Source organism: Empidonax traillii, unplaced genomic scaffold (assembly GCF_003031625.1).
Source record: "Empidonax traillii isolate 1590-97213 ecotype Southwest subspecies unplaced genomic scaffold, ASM303162v1 scaffold753:size306327, whole genome shotgun sequence".
Classification (NCBI taxonomy): domain Eukaryota; kingdom Metazoa; phylum Chordata; class Aves; order Passeriformes; family Tyrannidae; genus Empidonax; species Empidonax traillii.
The window spans coordinates 7,318-27,399 of record NW_020955946.1 but is presented as its reverse complement, the minus strand read 5'-3'; the positions used below and the strand labels follow the sequence as shown (position 1 = coordinate 27,399).

General features: G+C 38.2%; 1 protein-coding gene across 1 annotated transcript in view; it reads left to right on the top strand.

The window, feature by feature from the left end:
- The window catches only part of LOC114066278 (latent-transforming growth factor beta-binding protein 1-like), a 109,504-nt gene that overhangs the window by 85,203 nt on the left and 4,219 nt on the right, over positions 1-20,082 (top strand). The window contains exons 6-8 of the mRNA XM_027900835.1: positions 2,414-2,638; positions 5,260-5,537; positions 16,191-16,293. Of these exons, the coding sequence (XP_027756636.1) occupies positions 2,414-2,638; positions 5,260-5,537; positions 16,191-16,293 (606 nt within the window). The remainder of the gene's footprint in view (positions 1-2,413; positions 2,639-5,259; positions 5,538-16,190; positions 16,294-20,082) is intronic.

The window sequence follows — 20,082 nt, the reverse complement described above, 5'->3', positions numbered from 1 at the left end:
AATATTGAGGCATTAAAAATTCTTTAATACTTACCTCATACTAAATCTTTTAGAGTCATTTGTTTGCACTTATTTGCACAAGTTATTTGTGTGAATACCCACACAACTGTTTGCCAGTTATGAAAAGGGAATGAATACACTCTTTTCTATTGGCATCTTCCTTCTCAGTACTTTTAGCACAAACTTTTTGCCTTAAGCAAAGCTTTTCACATGTCCATTCATTCAGTACCCAGTGGACTCCTGCAGAAGATGAATGCCTGAAGAGTGCCCTGTAATGCAGAGATACCCACACAAATTGGCCTTCTAGATACCAACTGCTTTATAGGAACAGGAGGTCAGAAGAAACTAATGTATTTTTGGTAGAAAAACTGGGTATATTTATATTGCTTAAAAGGTGCATTTTGCATGTTCTTATTGCCTTGAGGCTGGAAAGTGTGGGAAGAAAATCTATGGGTTAGACTTCTTGCACTCAATGAATTCCACAGTGACACTATTTCTGTTTGCCTTTGTTTTACTGTACTTCATTCAAACACCAAACTGTTCCCCCCTTATTGTGCACTGTTTCATTATGTGGTGTTACTTTTGCATAAAAAACACCTTAGTGTTCAACCTTGCTCAGGCACATCTTTAAAAGTACTGAAATTCTTTTTGTATTGTCTTCACTACAGTGCACCCCCTTGTTTGTGGCTGCTCAGAAAGAAATGGTACCAGAGAGAGAGAGAGATAGCTGTCATGCTTTAGTTACTTCTGGGGTTGACCCCCTTCATTTTGTCCTGAAGTAACAGCAGTTATGTGAGGACATCTTTTATATACTTAGATAAAGTCCCAACATGGATTGGGACCCAAAAAAGCGAGGCTTGCGCTGGCATGGACAGCCTTCCAGCATCAACTAGGCCTGCTAGCACAGTCCTGCAGCTTGAAGTACTTTCCGTCAGTTTATATGAATTTAAAATATGAGATAAGAGAAGAAAAATATTAAATATACATTTACAGAGCACATTGGAAAAATAATTCTGACTGTTTACATTTGTTCGTGGCCCTATCTGGCAATCAGACACTGTCTGTGATGGGCCAGGTTGATTGTGCTGTTTCTTGACCACTCTTCCTGGGCCAAGGGAATTACGCAACTAGGTTGGAACTCCATGGGCTGCTGAGTGTCTTCTTTGTCTTCTTGTGACACTCAACACACAGGTTCCTTTTCTGATACTTACCTTCTATGGTATTCGTACTAGTAATAGTCTGTGGTTATCCAGAGGTTACAGCACTTGGAATAATGAGCACTGGGTTCTTAATTACATTGCATTATCTACAGTTTCTCATTTTTGTCATAATTCATTATAGACCAAGCAGTACCAACCCAGCAGAATTCCATGATTACTGTAAATATTTTAATTAATTTATTTTCAAAACTCAGAATTTATCTTAAGTCTGACAGATGAATACTATATGTTATTTCTCAAATTATATTTGGTTTCTGAAAAAATGACCTTACTTATGGTATTTTTCCTGTTGTTTTCACATCATTTCTTGAAAATGCTGACAGCTCAGCTAGATTGTGATTCATTACAGTCCTACATCATATTTTTAGAAAGTACTGAACCATGCCTATTACTGTTTGTATCTCTTAGTTAAGAAGTAGCTTTCATTTGATGTTGACATTTTTCATGTTTCATCTCATAATTTAGATTTGTGTAGATGTGCAAGTGCTTAGCTGGCATAGCAGTAATTACCCTTGTCTTTATATTGGAGTCTCTATATTTTAATACTTTGGATTTTTTTTTTTTTTTAATCATTTGAGTAGACTCTCTTGATATTTTTATGATCTTCATGGGTAGATGCAAATTAATGTCTTTTATCTGAGTGAGGAATGTTAAACAAAAATTCAGATAAAGAGTTTTGTAAAGAACAACCAAGGCTTAAAGTGAAAATGGAAGATTTGTCCCCACTACTGTCTAGACTCTGAGTTTTTCCCCAGTCTTCCAGGGAAATGAAAGTGGTCCAGGACTTTCAGAAATGGGAGGCTGACAAAGTAAGAGTAGCTGTACTGAAGTGTGAATAAGAAGTGAATAATAATTAGTGTCTTGCTTAATAGCATAATGACATAAAATAGCTGGGATAGCTAAGGGAAGAATGTTCCTTGACATGCAAAGAAGATGCGAACAAGGCATTCAAGGCAGGGTTCAAAAGGAGGGTTTGTCGTGGAAGGAAGGTGAGAACCAGATAGAAGTCTCAAGGAGGGGAAGGGAAGTGGTTCTACCACAAGGCAATTAAAAGATGGACAGTCATTCCTCAGATGTCAGAAGAACAAAGGCCTCCAGCCCCATTCCTTTCCTCCTCAGCTTTTGTGTGATATTTGGTCAGATAATACTAAAGTTACTCATTAACAAAATTTTTCTTTCTGCTTTCATTTCAGTGATTTGCCATCTTCCATGCATGAATGGAGGCCAGTGTAGTTCTAGAGATAAATGCCAGTGCCCTCCTAATTACACTGGTAAACTTTGTCAGATCCCTGTGCAGACTGCCAGTTCTCCGAAACACTACCATAACCCCCAACAGGTGAACAAGGCTGTAGGATCACAAGTTATCCATTCTACTCATACTTTACCACTGACGATGTCTGGACAACAAGGTGTAAAAGGTAACTTCTTTCTTGATAAATATTTTTTCCTTTAACTAATTTTGGGTATTCAGCCAGTAACAGTAGTAATATACCTACGTGTATTGATATTGACACCACATGTATTGTATGATTGACGCCACAACTTAAATCATGATCTCACCAGAATGGCCGGAACATGTTTTGCTCAATGACTGAAGTAGTAAGAAATAATAGTGATATTGAAAAGAGTTTTTAAGTAAATTTACTTTACCTTATGGTACAATTTAGTACAGATTGCAGAGTCAAGGAATAATGCAGGGGGTTTCTTCCAGAAGTGTAGACCTGTTCAAAAAGATAACGTTTGTGGCTGAACAGAGTCCATAAATTGCAGTATAGCTAGACAGAGAGTTGTAGGTCATTCCATAGTTACTAATGGAGGGAAGAAACAATGCTTTTCAATATAATAGAAATTTAAATCTAATGTAAAACTAAACATATCATCCATGTTAATCTTACATAATTTGGTAGAGTCCTATAAATTAATTTTATGATGAACTTTTTAGTGTAGATAGGCCTTGCTATGGTTCAGTTAAATAGAACATTCTTTCCAGGTCAAAGAAAAAAAAATTTTAAAAAAGGGTAAGGTTTTCATACTTCTAATGCTGTGAAGAAGGCAGAAGATAAGAAACAAGGAAATCTGTCATGCTAATCAAATATTGCCCCAAAAAAGTTCATTCAGGTTCAGATTCTGTTTTCCTTAGTACTTTTTTGGTGAGGTGACAAGTTCTGATGACTTTGAAGAGAAGTGTTGAATTTGTCTCTTGTGTGTCTTATGACACCAGGTAGCATTTTACCTGGGTGGGATCCTGTCTATATGGAGCAACCCCTGAAACTCAGATTCACAACATATGGATTAATGTGAATTTTGTTTGTTTGTCTGAATAGTCAGCTTGATTTTTTTTTTTTTTTTGGTCAAGAGTAATTAACTCTCCAAGGTTGGTACCTCTGAATAAAAGCAAAATAAATAGGTAAAGAGGTGAGAAGGCTCAGTTGCTGGCAACTAGTTCCTGAATAACTTTGCTAAAACAAGCCAAACTATTTATATGTTAATGATAAATATAATCTAATGTAGTAATTCTGTTTTCAGAAAGTGACATAGCTGTGAAGGGAGTGTTGACAGTATCCTGGAAACACAATATTTTACAAGTACTTTTAAGTATCTGCTCGGTCAGAAGAAGAGACTATAATTACCTAAACATTTAGCAGAGCAGTGCCTATGTAAATACAGATGAAATAATTTTAGACAATAGGGTGAGCCATAAAATCCAAATTTTTGAGACGTGGCTGTTTTTCAGATCTAAAGTTCCTCTCTTAAAAAGCACAATAGGTTTCTCATTGCTAAAGAGTCCAATCTCTTGAATAGTTTTTTCCTGACCTTCAAGTCCTCATAGGAACCATTAGCAGTCACAATGCCTTTTCTTCTCTTTCTATGCACAAATGAGAATGTTGGATTGTTGAGAGAGGAATATTTCATTTCTTTAAAGGAAATAATAAAACAATTAATCCTGAAATGGCTGGCAGAAATAAAAATCAGCACATCTAGGCAGTGATCCAAGACCTGGAGAGGACTGTGATAATGATACTGCATGAGAGGACCCAGCCGAAATTTGATGTTTTCAGCATCTGAACATCTCTGGTTGATTGATAGATTCAAGTAGAGCAATTAGTGATTTCTTTTGAGGACTAAGATATTTTTTAAATTTAGCAGCTAGAGAAACTAGTTGAAGGGATTTCTCTTCATACATCAAAATGTATGACATGGGAGATCGAGCCAGACCTGGGAAATGCACACTTTGTTATGCAGCTTACAAACTATAAAACTTCTTACACACCTCTTCTCCCTGCCCACTCCAGTAATAATTTGAATCACGTCTTTAAAGGGCATTTTGTGCTCCTGTGAAAAGAGGCCTGAGGGTCATAAGCACTTCTGTGCTAATTACATTGACTGGAGGGTCTCAGTCTACATACCCAGACTTAAAACTACAACCGTATTTGAAAACGGAAGTATCTGAAAATCATTTTCTCCATTTTTATCTGCCAAACCCTGAATTCAAAGTTCAACAAAGGGAGTGGTGATTTTAGATGGTTCAGATGCTGGCAACTCTTGCAGAGGCAATCTTGGGACTTGGCAGGTATATAAAGGTGAAGGGTTGAAATCTGAAGCTTCTTCTGTGTTCCAGAGAAAGATGATGGATCTGAAAAAGAAAATAAAGCTTACTATATATCCAAAAATAACCCAGTAGAGTTTGAATTCTGGAACTTTGAATGGGATTCTTATTACACAGTATGACCACAAATATTAATGTCATACCAGCCAATTTGGATATCCATGTTTATGTAGCAGTCTTTACAATCTTATAATGTTGTTCTTTCCTATGTGAAGAGTTTTCATTTTTTTACTTTGTTAGTGAGGCTCTATGCATTCTTTTGGCCTTCCCTCTAACCCCCAAATTTGGACTTCATTTATATTTCAGTTACTTTGAGGCACTCTGTAAAAATTCTGATATACAAAAAAAGAAATGTCTTAGAGGTGCCTAAGAAATATTTTTCACGTACTTTATTACCAATTTTTTTATATGTTTTTCCTTCAATTATTTTAGTGAAGTTCCCTCCTAACATAGTGAATATCCATGTGAAACATCCCCCTGAAGCCTCAGTTCAGATCCATCAAGTTTCAAGAATTGACAGCACATCAACAGGACAAAAAGCGAAAGTACCTCAGCCAGTACATCCACAGGTCTCTTACCAAGGTCTTCCATATCAGAAGACCCAGAAAGGACATACAACTTACACAAATCAACAACCCATTCCTCATATGTTTCCTGTTTCAGTTAAAACTCAACTTGGGCGCTGCTTTCAGGAGACTGTTGGGACACAGGTAAGAAATGTTTGCTAAGGCTTTTAAGACAGGTAGCTTTAAAACAATACTATAAAAGAATGAAAAAAAAATTCACCAATTGCTGGGAAAGGACACATTTGACATTGTTTTCTGAAAGAAAATTATTTTGAGAATGTAAAATTCTTACAAAATAAAATTTGTCTGAACCTTTTTCTCCTTCAAGCTACTGTCTTGATTTTCAACAGACTTGGATTCCTGACATTTTGATTTCAGTTATTCTAGCCACAGCTTTTCCATTTATAAGCTATTTCTCCAAATTTAAAAACCCCCACAACTTAAATCCTATCTCTAACTTTCCTGGTTAAACAACTAAGGTTACACTGTTAAGTCTTTTCCACAGTTTGTGCTGTCCTTTGGTTTATCGAGTCTTTTTGCATGTGTATCTCAACAGCCAGTATTTTTTAAGGAGTTGCCATTTTCATGAAAATTCCTATTAAGCATCTTTGTGTTTTACAGTATTGTAGGCTAATGTTTCGAATCTGTTGAAATGTGACCATTGAATGGAGTAGAAAAACCTTAGTTCAGTTCAAAATAATTTCTTACATCAGGCTTTACATGTGAATATCTGAAATTGTGTATCTTCTTTCAACTCCTAAAAGCATTTTCATAAGAAACACAGTTTTTTATTTTTGCATATATATTTAAATATACATGGAGATGATAAGGGTATGTGAGGAAATTGTTCAAAAGTTAGTAAAATCCTGTTATTTATTGGTCATCTGATAATCTTGCTGAAATTTAACTTTTCAGATCCAGAGTTTTTAAACTGAATGTGTACCTCAGACTGAAATTTTGGGAGAGGTTTCAGAAAAATCATGAGGCAACGTTAGAGAATGAATATGTTGTTTTTCTCAGGCTAAAAAAATACTTTATGACTTTATCATTGAAGATTTGAATTTTAAATTTATCACAAATGCCACTCTGCTTTCGGTCCTTCCAGTAATATGTACCCAAAGTTAGCCAATTTTCAAACATCTAAAATTATATCTATTTTCAGTATATTCCACAAACATTTGTTAGATGCTGGCAGCAAAATTATCCATAGACTTCACCAGAGTCTGCCTTCCCCTCAGAGGGATGGCACCCATCTTCCCTGAAATGCAGGAGTGGAGTGAACTGCCCTTTACTAGTGTATCTTCTAGCTGTTTTTTTGAGCTGTCAGTGAAATTTTTTAAAGGCTCTTAAGCAGCATGCAACCCCTGGCCCCCAATTAAAAAAAAAAAAAAAAAAAAGGGAGAGAAGAGACCTTACTCCCTCACTCACAGATGGGCAAGGGGAAAGGAGCAGTAATGGGGAACAGACAAGTAGAAGCAGGATTCAGTCAGACCTGGGTGATGGTAATGTAGCGGTCAAATCATAAGTAGTGATAGCAGTTTCCATCTGTAATCATAGAATGTTAAGGAATTGGAAGGGACCTTAAAGATCATCTAGTCGCAGCAACCCCCACTAGACCATGCTAGACCATCTCATGATGGTGATTAAGAATAATTCATTCTGAAAAATGCTGTGGAAGAAGCAAATTTAAATGTCATCATGCACCAAAAATGTTTCTAGAACACCAGAGTTGAGTATGGAACATTATAGGCTAGTATTCACTAATTCACGAACACTTGATTTGGGATCTACAACTAATTTACACTGATGAGCTCTTTGTGCTTGTCTATTTAAGGAACAGTAAAACCTTCAATTTTTTCTCTGACAACTGTTGAACCACATGTTCAAAATAAAGTTCATGAATTTTACATGACAAAATGAAGCAGGGCCTGTGTCAAACAACCGTTTCTCTCTGTTTCCTAAGAATGAACAGTCTAACAAACATGGCGTTATGATGCACAATCATAAAAATCTGGAAATAACTATGGTAATTAACAGTTGTTTAGTATCTATTTGTATTTCTATTTGTATTAATATATAGAGGAATTCAAAATTCCTTCCTTGATCTTAGACTTGGCAGTGGGTGCTCTATCTTTTTTCTCCTACCTCTCATGCTTGATCATTTCCTGTGTGTTGTTTCTTCAGCATGCATGAGCGAGGCATTTTGAGTGACATACCAAAACTTTGTGTTGTATGCCTGCCCCTCACATTACAATGGTTTTAAAACTAAAGCTTACTCATCACTCTCTGGAAGACAGTAGCGTGCTCATTTTAAAGCAGGAGAAAAGGGAAAATATGCTTCCATTGCCCTCATGTCTGACTTGGCATTCTACTAAATGCTTCGTCACCAATTTTGATAATTTTTTTTCCGATATTCCACAGGAAAAATGTGTCTTTGCAGTGCTCTCAAGAAAGGGTAGTGCCTCCTACTTTAGAATAGTGCATGTTCTTATTTTTTTACAAATTTCATTGATCCCTTGAGTGTCAGTCTTGAAAAAGGGCACAGTAAAGATTTTAGATATGTGTTTTGTTATGTATTTTAATGGTTCAATTTAGAATTGGAGTTCTAGGATGGTATTTTGTAAAGCATTCATTTAAGACCTTGCCATAAATATAGATTTAAGTGTCTTGTTAACTGTTCAAATTTGAATCTGAAATGTTTTTTCTGCACTCTGGCAATGCTTATTTGCATGTTAAATATACCTTGAACTGGGAAAAACAAATTTTTTTTAACTTTTAAATAGATCTATTACAAAATAATTAGTTTTTTGTTTCCTTCGTATTTGCTTTGCTATATTTGAGAATTCTCTTTATCTGTTCAGATGAGATACTAAATTAAGCTTTCCCTGTGAGAAGTGTGTTGAAAGTCCTTTCTGGAGTTGACGCTGGATAATTTTGATATCCATACTTTGTTCAACAATCATCAGTTTTTATACATTTTTTTGCAGGGTGGATTGTGTACTTGGCTTCAGAAATGTTTTATTAAATATCCTGGGATCAGAGATGAATTTAGTGTGCATAGAGCAGATTGATGGAAGTATATGTGTGTGGCCTTTTGTAAGCAAAGCAACCAAGTTAGTAAGGACTTTGGTCCAGGCTAAAAGCACAAGATTAAAAAAAGTATCAGAATCTCTTTTGTGGTTTTATGTGCATGTGTAACTTCTACCATTATATGTTTCTCTCCATCTCTTGTTCTCTCCTTCTTCTATGAATTTCAGCTGCTCTTCAATTTTGATTCTAGTGCTCTGAGGTTTTTCTCATAACCTTCCGTGGAATATTTTTCATCTCCCAGTACATTCTTTATCACCCCACCTTAGTTAAATTCCCTTACTGTATCTCATTCAAAACCAGTTGGATAGTTGCTATACTCAAATTCCAGGACAGTGTGTTTTCTGTAGTGAATTTCCAACTGAATGCATACTGTTAAAGTGAGCAACTGGAGCCACCTTGAGCTGAAGCTCAGAGGATATTATGGTACAGATAGTTAAAGAATCTGGTCATATTATCAGGCCTCAGATGACATTTAATTACTGATATAGGAATTCTTTTAGACCTTCTACTTGCTTAGCTGTCTGTGTTATCATAAGTGACTGTAACCAAAGGCAGCAATGGTGAGAAGAGGCTAGTAAAAGATGTGTGAAAGGATGCCAGTCTACAAGCTTAGAGGACAGAGAGGGGCTAGAGGAGTGAAATTTCCTAGTTTGATTAGAATAGATAAAGACACATGTTTTCATAAATGCATATACACATGCATGTAAGTGTTGCTTAATTGTGACTGTTTTCTGAAGTGTCCTCAGTGCTGCAAAATAAAGTGGAAAGAGAACTATAAAAGTAGTATTAATATTTGAAATTCTAAAAAAATAATATAGGGAAAAAAATAGTGTTTTGGATGGTTCTCTTTTGTATTTAAGTCAATTCACTTTTCCTGGCTGTCCTTCTTCTCTCTGAGTGAAATGCGTAGCAATTATTTTTCCTCTGGAAGATGTTAATGGTGATTGCTCCAGGGTAGCTTACCACGTCACATGATAGCTTACTGTGATACCTTGCATACAAAAGTATGGTTTTCCTAGTACCACAAATATTTTTGCAAGGTATATCATAGACTAACAGTTAAGTGTCAGGCCAGAAACTTTCTGTTGTCACAAAGATATAGGAAACAAACCTGTACCTAAACTTGCACCTTGTTATATAGAAAATAATGCAGAGAACATAGAACGTAGAGATTTGAAGTTGGGAAATGAACACGGTGGAAGCAGTAGGACAAAAATCCCACTTAAGATGGAAAACAGTAAGTTCCTGGAGAGCACTATATGTTATGGTGCCTTCAGAAGCTGGAAACTGGACAGGGAAACTTGGTCATCTTAGGCCACTAATTCTCTGGGTCCTATTTAAAAGCAAGCAAATAATTTCTCTTCTTTAATTCCTCCTTTTCTGCTGATTTTAATTTTATATCTAATAAAAATGCCTTATGACACAGAATATCTTATTTCCCTAAATACTTATATAGCATCAGTGGTGTATTTAGTAAAGATTGCGTTGGTATTCTTGGGTCCTGTTCATTTTGCATATGGAGACTTTGCATTTAAATCAAGAAGAGAATGCACATTCCTACTATCTGTCAAACTTCATCTAAAGATAGTTAAGCGCTATTTTTTTCATGCCTTAAGACCACTTCGAAGTGTTAGCTAAGTATATTCATGTGTTTTCCTGTGGTTAGGAATCAAATCCCAGTATGTCACCTATAATAGACAATAGAAGCACATCTTGAGAGATTGTTTTAATTAAGCTAAATAATGTTAATGAGGAACACTAGGAAAGACTTTATTGCAAATTACATGGGCTGTCCGTTTTTCAGTGCACATATGTGTTCAAATGTGTTTCAAATGTTGCTTAGTAAGCCTGATCAACAGATGTTTCTTAATCAACATCTCAAGTGGGATAAATTTCTATGGAAATTGTTTATTTAATACTGTGTTTCAGTAATGTCTTTTACAGGAAACAATTGTTTTTTGTTTGAGCAACACACTTCTGTCTGCTGTCAGATTTGGTAGAATACAAAATAAACCAAGTGACTGATGGCAGCTGGAAAAGGTCAGAAATTATCAACTTGTATCGTGGTAAAGATTCTGACTGCAAATCATTAAGAATTTACTTAACGTTATTCAGGCAAGGGCATACACTGATTGGGTGTTTAACTTCGAGAATATACATAAAGTGTTTAGGAACTGGGCTTAGATAATTGATGAGTTTTTCAAATGGGAAATATTAAACAAAGGCAGCAAAGTTTCTGAGTTGGAAATCAGAAGAGCAAAATGTGTTGATAACTCTTAATGCCTAACCTAACATATTGATACTGCTGTATGCAGTATGGTCATAGTGTATGTACTGCGCAGGTGATTACAGTAGCAATATGCCAATTGAAGTTATTCATTCAACTGTACAAGTATTCCTGTTGAACTTCAGATTTAACAAACTTCAGATTTACCTCCTATGGAGGTAAATTTTAGGTATTTTCATTTTGTGACAGCTGTATGAAATGAACTTTCCTATTTATATTCTTTAGGCAGGAGAAATGATAGAGTTTTGTACTTCATACTGGTACTTGTTCTCTTAGAGCACTTTTTAAACCTTTTTTCTTTAGAATAGTCTCAAAAATACCATCTCATGAAATAAAATAAAATAACTGTCTGGAATTCCTTGAAGCTCATGGTTTGGCTTCTGAAGTTCTTAAACAAATAGACTGTCAGAAATTGGTGTGGATTCATTTCCAGGATTAATGCTTCATTCGCAACAGTTTCTTTGCAAGATCAATACTCTGAAATATCAGAAGATTAAAGATGTATCAGATACCAAAAACTCCAAACATTGTTTTAATTACTCAAATAGAAGGAAGCTGGATAATTTTTACTTGCCTGTAAAGAATGTTCTGTTTAAGCCAAAACAAATTCTTTACCAGTTTTTCTAGAAAGTCTGGAAATGTTTAAGTTTCTCTCCTCTGCTTATGAGACAATGACTGTTAGTGAGCCAGTGCTACATGGGATAATGTTCTTCATTTGTAACAACCTGTCATTCAGCTGGTCAGTAAGCTAATTAAGTGTGTTTGTTAATTGTTTCAGTAATGCAGTTTACTGAGTTTGAGGTTTCTTACTCTGTCGTGCCTATAGGAAAAAAAAAAAAAAAAAAGCAGCAACAATCCAAGGTCTGTGCCTGTTGAATAGTTTACAGAAAGTTTAACAGTGTATCCATTCACTTCTCCTATTGTGGTATGTGAAATACAGTCTTTTGAGCTGAATCCTGGAGTCATTAGCTATTAACTCAGGCAAAGCACCTATCAATTTCAATCATACTTAATCATATGACACCCCTTTATTTATGCCTGTATTGCGGTTTTAACTAACAGCTTGTGACAGGGATTTGTGGATGGGTCACGCAGGTGTCTGAGTCCCAGGAAATGTTGTGGTCCCCTGGCCAAAATCCTCTGTGATTGCCCTGAGAGTAACTGCCAGACTGGGCTCCCTACTGCACTTTACAGAATAAATTTCCTCTACTGCCTTAGCAGAGGGGTTTCAAGGATATAATCCTTCCTTTTCCCTTGGCATTGGAAAACGCATGAAACCCTGGTGGCAGTGCACTGCTGTTAGCGCTCCAAGACTGTGGAAATGGGGCAGAGGCAGGAATCTGGACAGAGTAACAAAGAGGTGATGTGGCTTGGGGTGGCCTTTGTGCACCAGCACAGGGTCAGCCAGAATTTCAGTCTTCCAATGGGAATATTCAGTACTTCTTTCAGTTATATAAAATATTGGCATGGAAGCCCAGGCACGCATGGGGAAAAATATGTGGATTTGAAACAATACTTTCAGTGTCTGTCAGTGCTTTACCCAGGAAGAACTTTGTTTTATAGCAGTACCATGTGTGCATCATACTGCTGCTACTGCTGAGCCTCTTTCAGCACAGTTGGGCTCTTTTATACAAACCCTTCATGACTTCTTTGCCTTCTGATCCAGTAAGAGTGATTTCCAAATCCCAGGCTTGTGACAGAGATATCATTCATTAAAATCTGTTCTCTTTTCCAGGAACCCTCAGGAATAGGCACTGGATTAGTTTAAAATATAGGTAGATGATGGATAGAAGAGTGTAAACCTAAGCTTAGGGAATAGCATTATCTTCATGGATAATCAAGCTGTATGCCTGTTTAGCTTTCCTGCCTCTTTTAGGCTTTTATGTGTGTGTTGGAGTTGTGTTGAATGGTCAGATAAATAGTTATGAATTCCCCTAAGTGATGTTTCCAGTCACTTGTGACTCAGAGACTGGAAAAGACTGGCTGAAGAACTAATGAGTTCTTCTTGGTAATAGGAAGTGGGTAAGACTTTTTAACTGGATAGAAATTACCGATAAAAGTTTTTGAGACCTGTAGAAACAGAGCTTCAGTTCACAGATGCTTTGCTTAAGGGTTGTGAAAGGGGGGAGTATTTTAAGAAAATGCAGCAGAGTAGGAAACAGTTTGTGGAGTGACATGAGCATTGAGAGTATCTGAAGCACTATTAGATGTATCAGAAAAATCAGGGTTTACTAGGCGTAGAAGAACTCTTTGTTTCTGCTTGGATTAGGACTTTGCAGAACAGTCATGTTTTCTGATACATAGCTCCAAAATTACACAGATCTTACAGCACTGGGAGCCCCATGTGGCAGTTGCTTTTTCTCACTGGCCAGTTTCTACAATGATCTGGATGTTAACCAAATTATCATTGATTCTTCAAGCTTTAATTCACCATAGAGGCAGTGGGAGCAGCAGCTTTAATCATTGCCAGTTTTTACTGACAGGACTACAAACTGCAATTGCCAGATGACTCAGACTTTGGCCTCCTTGTTTTTGCTCATGGTTTTTATATGGAAATTTGAAAAAGTTATGACCACAGAGATCATGATTTTCAGTAGAGTGCAAATGCTGTAGCACCGCACCTAAACTATAAGTGGGCATCAGTTCATCTTCCTCCTCCTCCACTACTTTATTTTTCTCCCCTCCTTCTTCTCCTTCTTTGCTTTTTACGTTTTTAACTTATTACTATTAAATGACACCTTTTCTATTCTAGAGTGGGGGAGGGGGGGTGAAAGGCCAGTTCATGATGGCATGTTGGCTCTCAGCTTAGTGGAATCTTTCCTTGACACATGTGAACTGCTGGAATGTGTCCTTGAGGCTTTTGACATTGAAGAGAAACACTAGGTTTTAAGTAATGTGCCTCACTGCCCAAATGCTCCATTTCTGAGATCATAGGGGGAGGTGCAGCACCAACCTTGATTCCTTCTACTTCTTTTCAGAAAGAGGAGAGTTGTAAAAGCAAGATACACTGAGGGAAGAAGAGTTGAGTGCAACATACTTTAACTGACTCTTGATAACAGCCATAGTGTGTGACTTCAATAAGTGGCTTTTTTGTCTTTGAAAAAGCAGTCTCAGTTCTAGGAAAAAGGTTGAGCATCTGTAATTACAAAGTAAAACTGAATAGCTGTGGTTATAGTGTAAAGTGGTCCTTCCTAGAGCGTGCTCACCTGGGACACAAGTTGAGAAAACCAGCATTGCTTAAGGATGTAACATGAATTCTCTAAGGTTTTAGTGTAGCCACTTGGAGGAGGCATTTTGAGTATTCTCCAGCTGAAAGATTTTTAAGCTTCTGTGAACTGTAGCACAGTCTGTATATTATCTAGCTAGGGGCAGTTGACAGGGCTAGTTCCAGTTTTGGAAACAACCAAGCTGTTACAGCAGAGTTGTGCAAAATTCCCCCATTTGTGCATCTTGGTGATCTTTGTGAAGTACCAGGCTGAGGGTTGCTTCTGGAAACAACTCAGCAGACTCTGACTAGTCAGGAATGGTCAGTCTTGTGCAAGACAGCTGAAAGATGTGTTCACATAATGTAAGCCTGGGCCAGTACCTGAAAGGTGAGACTTCCTTAGATACTTTGCTGCTTTAACAAAGCCAAATACCATCCAGGTGAGGATGGTATTTCCTATGTTGCACCCCTTGCACAATAACTGAGCAGTCTTTCTGAATCCTTTTGGCCACTCCGTTCTTTTTGCTTTTCATGTGTCACCCTAAAACGAGACTCAAGGCACAAGTGCTGGTACCCTGTATTTGGGTGGTGTGCAGAGGCAAACCATAACGGTGCTAAGTTGCCCTTGTGCCAAAAACTTTGACGTGTGTGGCTGTCACTGGAATGGAGGATGCTTCCAGCTTCTCGCTCGTCCCTTGGCAGATGTCTAAGCTGCACATGCAGTAAGTGCTGAGATGCTGCAGGCTGCACACTGCAGTTTGATGTTTAGTGTACTGGGGTACTTTGTTGTGGAGATATTTCAGGAGGTGCCTGGGGGCAGTATCTGTGAGAAAGGGATAGAGAAGGTGTCTGGGATGGTGCCTTGCTGACCCTCCCCATGCAGAGGGGACCCTCTGCTGAGTCAGAACCCTGTTGTGGGGTAGCTTACCATCCTGTTAACTAGTCACACTATGAAGCTACACAGAGTAGCTCTGCTTCAGAAACATCATTGGCTCATGTGTGTCTATATGATCAAGAGTACACTGGAAAAATTTTAGGAAAGTTGGAGGAAGTCATCAGTGCCTGTGCATTCAATGTGATCTGCACTGCGGAGTGACTGGGTTACCAGCTGAAGTGAAACCAACTGCAAGGCCACAGCCTGTGGCATAGGATGAGGCAGCTGTCTTGAGCTGAAACCTAAGTGGCACTGAGCATTTGAGTCAGAGGTTTATATGCTGTCAAAAAGAAGAGTTAGATTAGAGAAAGCCTATTCACTCTGTACTGAGGATTCACACTTTGGCCTATTTGAATTGTTTGCTGCAGTGCTTATTTATATCAGCATTTGCTTTGAAAGTATTACTAAGGGCAGCTGTTGTGAACTTCTCTTGCTCGTTGTGCATTCCATTTCATACATCATTGGCAGGTTTTGATGTTTTGGGTTTTTTAACATCTGCATCTGAAATACATTTATGCTTTCTTTACCATGAGAAACAGAAGAAAATTGCAAAAGTCAAGAACATAACTAGTACCTTGTAAGCTTCTAAAAATTAGTATTCTTATTAATAAAAAGCATAATAAGTATATTATTGATGGGGGAATGACAATTGACCTCAGAAATTATTGCATGATTAATTTGAATATTTGCATGGGGAGGGAGAGAGTTCTTTGGAATAACACAGGCATCACTAATTTCAACTTTAGTCATCTTACATGTGTTATCTTCAGTGTCTGAACAGCAGAATCGTTAAATTCGGCAGTTTTCAGTAACTGATCATAAACGTTAAACATAAGTTGACAGTAAATTGAGGCTATTTAGTAGGAAATAACATAAAAACAGAATCATACTTTTTGTCTCTCTAAGAGAGTAATTAGGTGTTTGAGATAATTTATGTAGCTTCTAAAAAGGTGGACAAGGATGTTTTGATGAGGAAAAAGGTAGGGAATAGTGGTGAGTTACTACCTTTAGAAATATACTCATTCTTGTGGCATATTGTTTCCTTCTATTTCTTTCTCCTTCTTTTCAAGTTGATACAGGGGAAGATAATAATGTCACCTGACTCATGCCTTTATAGGAGGCTTTGCAATGCATAGGCACCATTTAAGCTCAGCTGAGAGCTCCAGTGAATCTTCAGTTTCTCAGCAAGAGGTTCATCCAAAAGGACTGAGAAAACATTGTACTAGAAGTGAGCATTTTATAGTATCACTAACCAGAGTATTCTTTACCTGACTATTCCAGTGTGGCAAAGCGCTTCCTGGCCTTTCCAAACAAGAAGACTGCTGTGGAACCGTGGGTACTTCCTGGGGTTTTAACAAATGCCAGAAATGTCCAAAGAAGCCATGTAAGTGCTATTTTGTTGTTATTCTTTGGATCAGCTTATGCCTTTTTTTTCCCCCTTAAGTAGTATTTTCCTTTTTTTTTTGAAGGGAAAAAAAGCAACAAAAGGAACCTACTAGAAAGAATGTGCTATGATTTGATTAGGAACAGGTTGTAGAAACTGGAATTCCCCTGCATGCCAGCAGGGTTACATTATACAGGCACTCAGTGTAGCCAGCAAAGTTGACATCGTTGGGTTTTTTCTCCCCCTCCTCCTCCTTTAAGTCAGTGGTGGACTGTTGTGTTTTCTCAGTGCAGGAAGAGTAATCACATTGAATCATCTTGCCTTTTCCAGCTGGACTTATTTTTTTTTTTAAGTTTGCACAGAAATCTTAAATTATAGAGGCGCCAGTTACTGCTTGGAGAGAACGCAGTGACGTCTTGGGACTTCAGATGAACTTTCAAGTTTGGAGCCAAGATCTTTCAGGCTCTAAATTGTCAGTTACTTTTTTTTTCCTCTGCTTTTGAAATATCTTCCCCAACAATTAGACAATGACAAAGACTTCTTTCACCATTTTACTAACTACAATTTGATATCATATTATAAGGAGAAAGAAATTTCAAATTTTTTGCATGATAGGTGAAGATAGTCGCTTAAACTTTCTGTGAATTATATTATCGTTGCATAGGAATAACGATACTCCTGTGTCATGGCATATCTTCATCATTAAATGAAAGATGGGTAAAGGTAATGTAATCTCGGTTTTGCAGGTGGAGTGGACCTACATTTAGTGGGCCAAAAATAGGGCAGGAGATTGCAGACATTCTTATCTAGGTCTTCTGTTATTCGTACAGATAGCAATGTTGGAAATATGGTTCAGTGTTTGATCTTTTTGGAAGCATGTTTTTGTCAGCAAGTCTTAATGTAAATGTAAATACAATTCCAGTAGAAAATGTGCTTTTACTTCTATTTCTCTGACTCCTCCTTCCATAGGAGACTGACATAAATTTATGCTGACTCAGTCTGATCTGCTAGTTTATGGAGCATTTTATTTTCATTCATTGGAGTATGTTTATTTTCTAATGTGCTTCAGAGAGAGAGCCTCCTTGAGGTCATATTTAATAAGACTCTCAGGTACCTGAATTTTCGTTCCTGTATTATGTAAATACAGTTTCTAACAGGGGCATGCATGCCAACTGTATGAAGTTTAACAAAGAAAAGTGCTGGATTCTGCACTCGGATGGGGTAGCCCTGGGTGTACAGACAGACTGGGAAATGAGATGCTGGAAGGCAATGCCATGGGAAGGGACCCGGGGGATCCTGGTCTGTGGCAAGTTGAATCTGAGTCAGCAGTGCCCTGGCAGCCAGGAGGGCCAACCGTGTCCTGGGGGGAATCAGGCAAAGCATCACCAGCCAGTCAAGGGAGGGGATTGTCCCCCTCTGCTCTGCACTGGGGCAGCCTCACCTTGAATATTGTGTGCAGTTTTGGGCACTGCTATACAAGAAAGATATAAAGCTCTTAGAGAGTGTCCAAAGGAGGGCAACGAAGATGATGAAGGACCTTGAGGGTAGGCTGTGTGAGGAGTGGCAGAGTTCACTTGGTCTGTTCAGCCTGGAGAAGAGAGCAAGCAGAGACCTCATCGCAGTCTACAACTTCTTCACAGGGGGAAGTGGAGGGGCAGGTACTGATTTCTTCTCTCTGGTGACCAGTGATAGAACCTGAGGGAATGGCATGAAGATGTGTCAGATGAGGTTTAGGTTGGATATTAGAATAAGGTTTTTCACCCAGAGGGTGGTTGGGCTCTGGAACAGGCTCCTCAGGAAAGCAGCCATGGCATCAGGCTTTCCAGAGTTCAGGAAGCATTTGGACAACGCTCTCAGGCACATGGTGTGATTCTTGGAGCTGTCCTGTTCAGCGCCAGGAATTGGACTTGATGATCCCAGGACTTCCCCCTCATGAAACTGTGCTGGCTGTGACCAATGACTGCGTTGTCCTTCAGGTGTTTTTCAGTATTTCCCAGAAAAATATTTTCCATGATTTTAGCAGGCTCTGAAGTGAGAGTGACAGGCCTGTAGTTTCTGGGGTCTTCCTTCTTGAAAACTGGGACAACATTCACCATCTTCCAGTCATCTGGGACCCCAAGTGCACCACAGTATAAAAATGACATTAAGCTATTAGAGTGTCCAAAGGAGGGCCACAAGGATGAAGGATCTGGAGGGGAAGCCTTATGAGGAGTGGCTGAGAACGCTTGTTTTGTTCAGCCTGGAGAAGAGGGGAATTATCGAAGACCACTTCTCATGAGGGGAAGTGGAGGGGCAGGTACAGATCTCTTCACTCTTGTGATCAGTGACAGGCCTTGAGGAAATGGCATGGAACTTAGGGGAGGTTTAGGTTGGATATCAGGAAAAAGGTTTTTCTCCCACAGGGTGGTTGAGAACCAGAATAATCTCCCCAGGGAAGTCAGCTCCAAGCCTATCTGAGTTCAAGAAGCATTTGGATAACACTCTGAGGCACATGGTGTTATTCTGGGGTGTCCTGTGTAGGGCCAGGAGTTGGACTCGATGATCCTCATGAGTCTCTTCTAACTCAGGACATTCTGCGATTCTCTATACTGGTGTATGAATTATTAAATGTGTCCTGATTTTATAGTTTTTTTCAAAGAAGGAGCAATTTTCACTACAACTGAAAGTTTTGTTCATTGGAAGGAAATGGGCATATGGAATATGGATTAGTTGGATATAAGTGTGCCATGAGAAAAATCACAAAAACCCGAAATGCGATTCAACCAAAAACTGTTTGGAACTACTAATACAAATTTTTGGTTCCTGGTTTGAAGTGAAGTCCACTTGTTAGTTCTTCATAGTTCAGGTAAAACACTGGTTGTCTCAGCCTGGAATCCACAGTGGATGTGTTGGTCAGGCAGATGTTTAATACCAACACGTCTGGGATAGTGTTAAAAGCAAGCAATCAAGGAAACACTGGGGCAAACCATGTCTGAAATCCTGATGCACAGATGCTTCCTAGATGGGTACAGAGAAGTGCCTGAACTCAACCTAAAATCCTCTCCTGAAAGGAAGTCCAGCACTCTTTGTTCAAAGCACTGAGTAAGAATATATTTTTTTAAAATGCTAATGAGATGAGCAGTGTCCTTTTGTTATAAAAGCTTAATGACCAGCATGCTTGCTCAAGATGGGACACTTCAGAGTTCCTTTATCTGCCAGAATAATTTCTAATCTGCATTTTATACCTATGAGGAGATGCCCTAACCCATAAAATGTAGAAACAATTCTTGGAACAGGAGTAGTAACTCAGTCTCTTTCCCAGAGTCCTTAATTACTTACGGTATGAGTCATGCTCACTCCTGCTTTCTGGCTCAATTTGGAATTGTTTTTTTGAATGTAACTGTATGATCTCAAGAGGAGACAGAGAACGTTGCCACTTGGAATAATCCTTTACTTCTGATTAAAGCATTCCTGGAAAGTAAGGGTTTGTTTCTCCTAGACGTAATCGGATACATTTCTCATCTTTCTAGGTGGGAGTTCTCACTGTACATTAGTGTTTTAAGAAGGGAGAAGGAGAAGGGTGCACTGTCTGTTTTCTCTAGATTAAAATACAGCGTCATTATGTCACTGCATTATATCAAGAACATAATTTGGTAGATGTATGCTTCAGGAATATTCATTAAATCTGTTAGGGAGCTTTGGTAGCAGTGTAGCTGTTTTTCCTAGGCCAGCTTTGATTTAGGAATCATTCTCCATGTGATGCTATTCATGTCTTATGGCAATTCTGCATGGGTGCAAATGATGAATTTT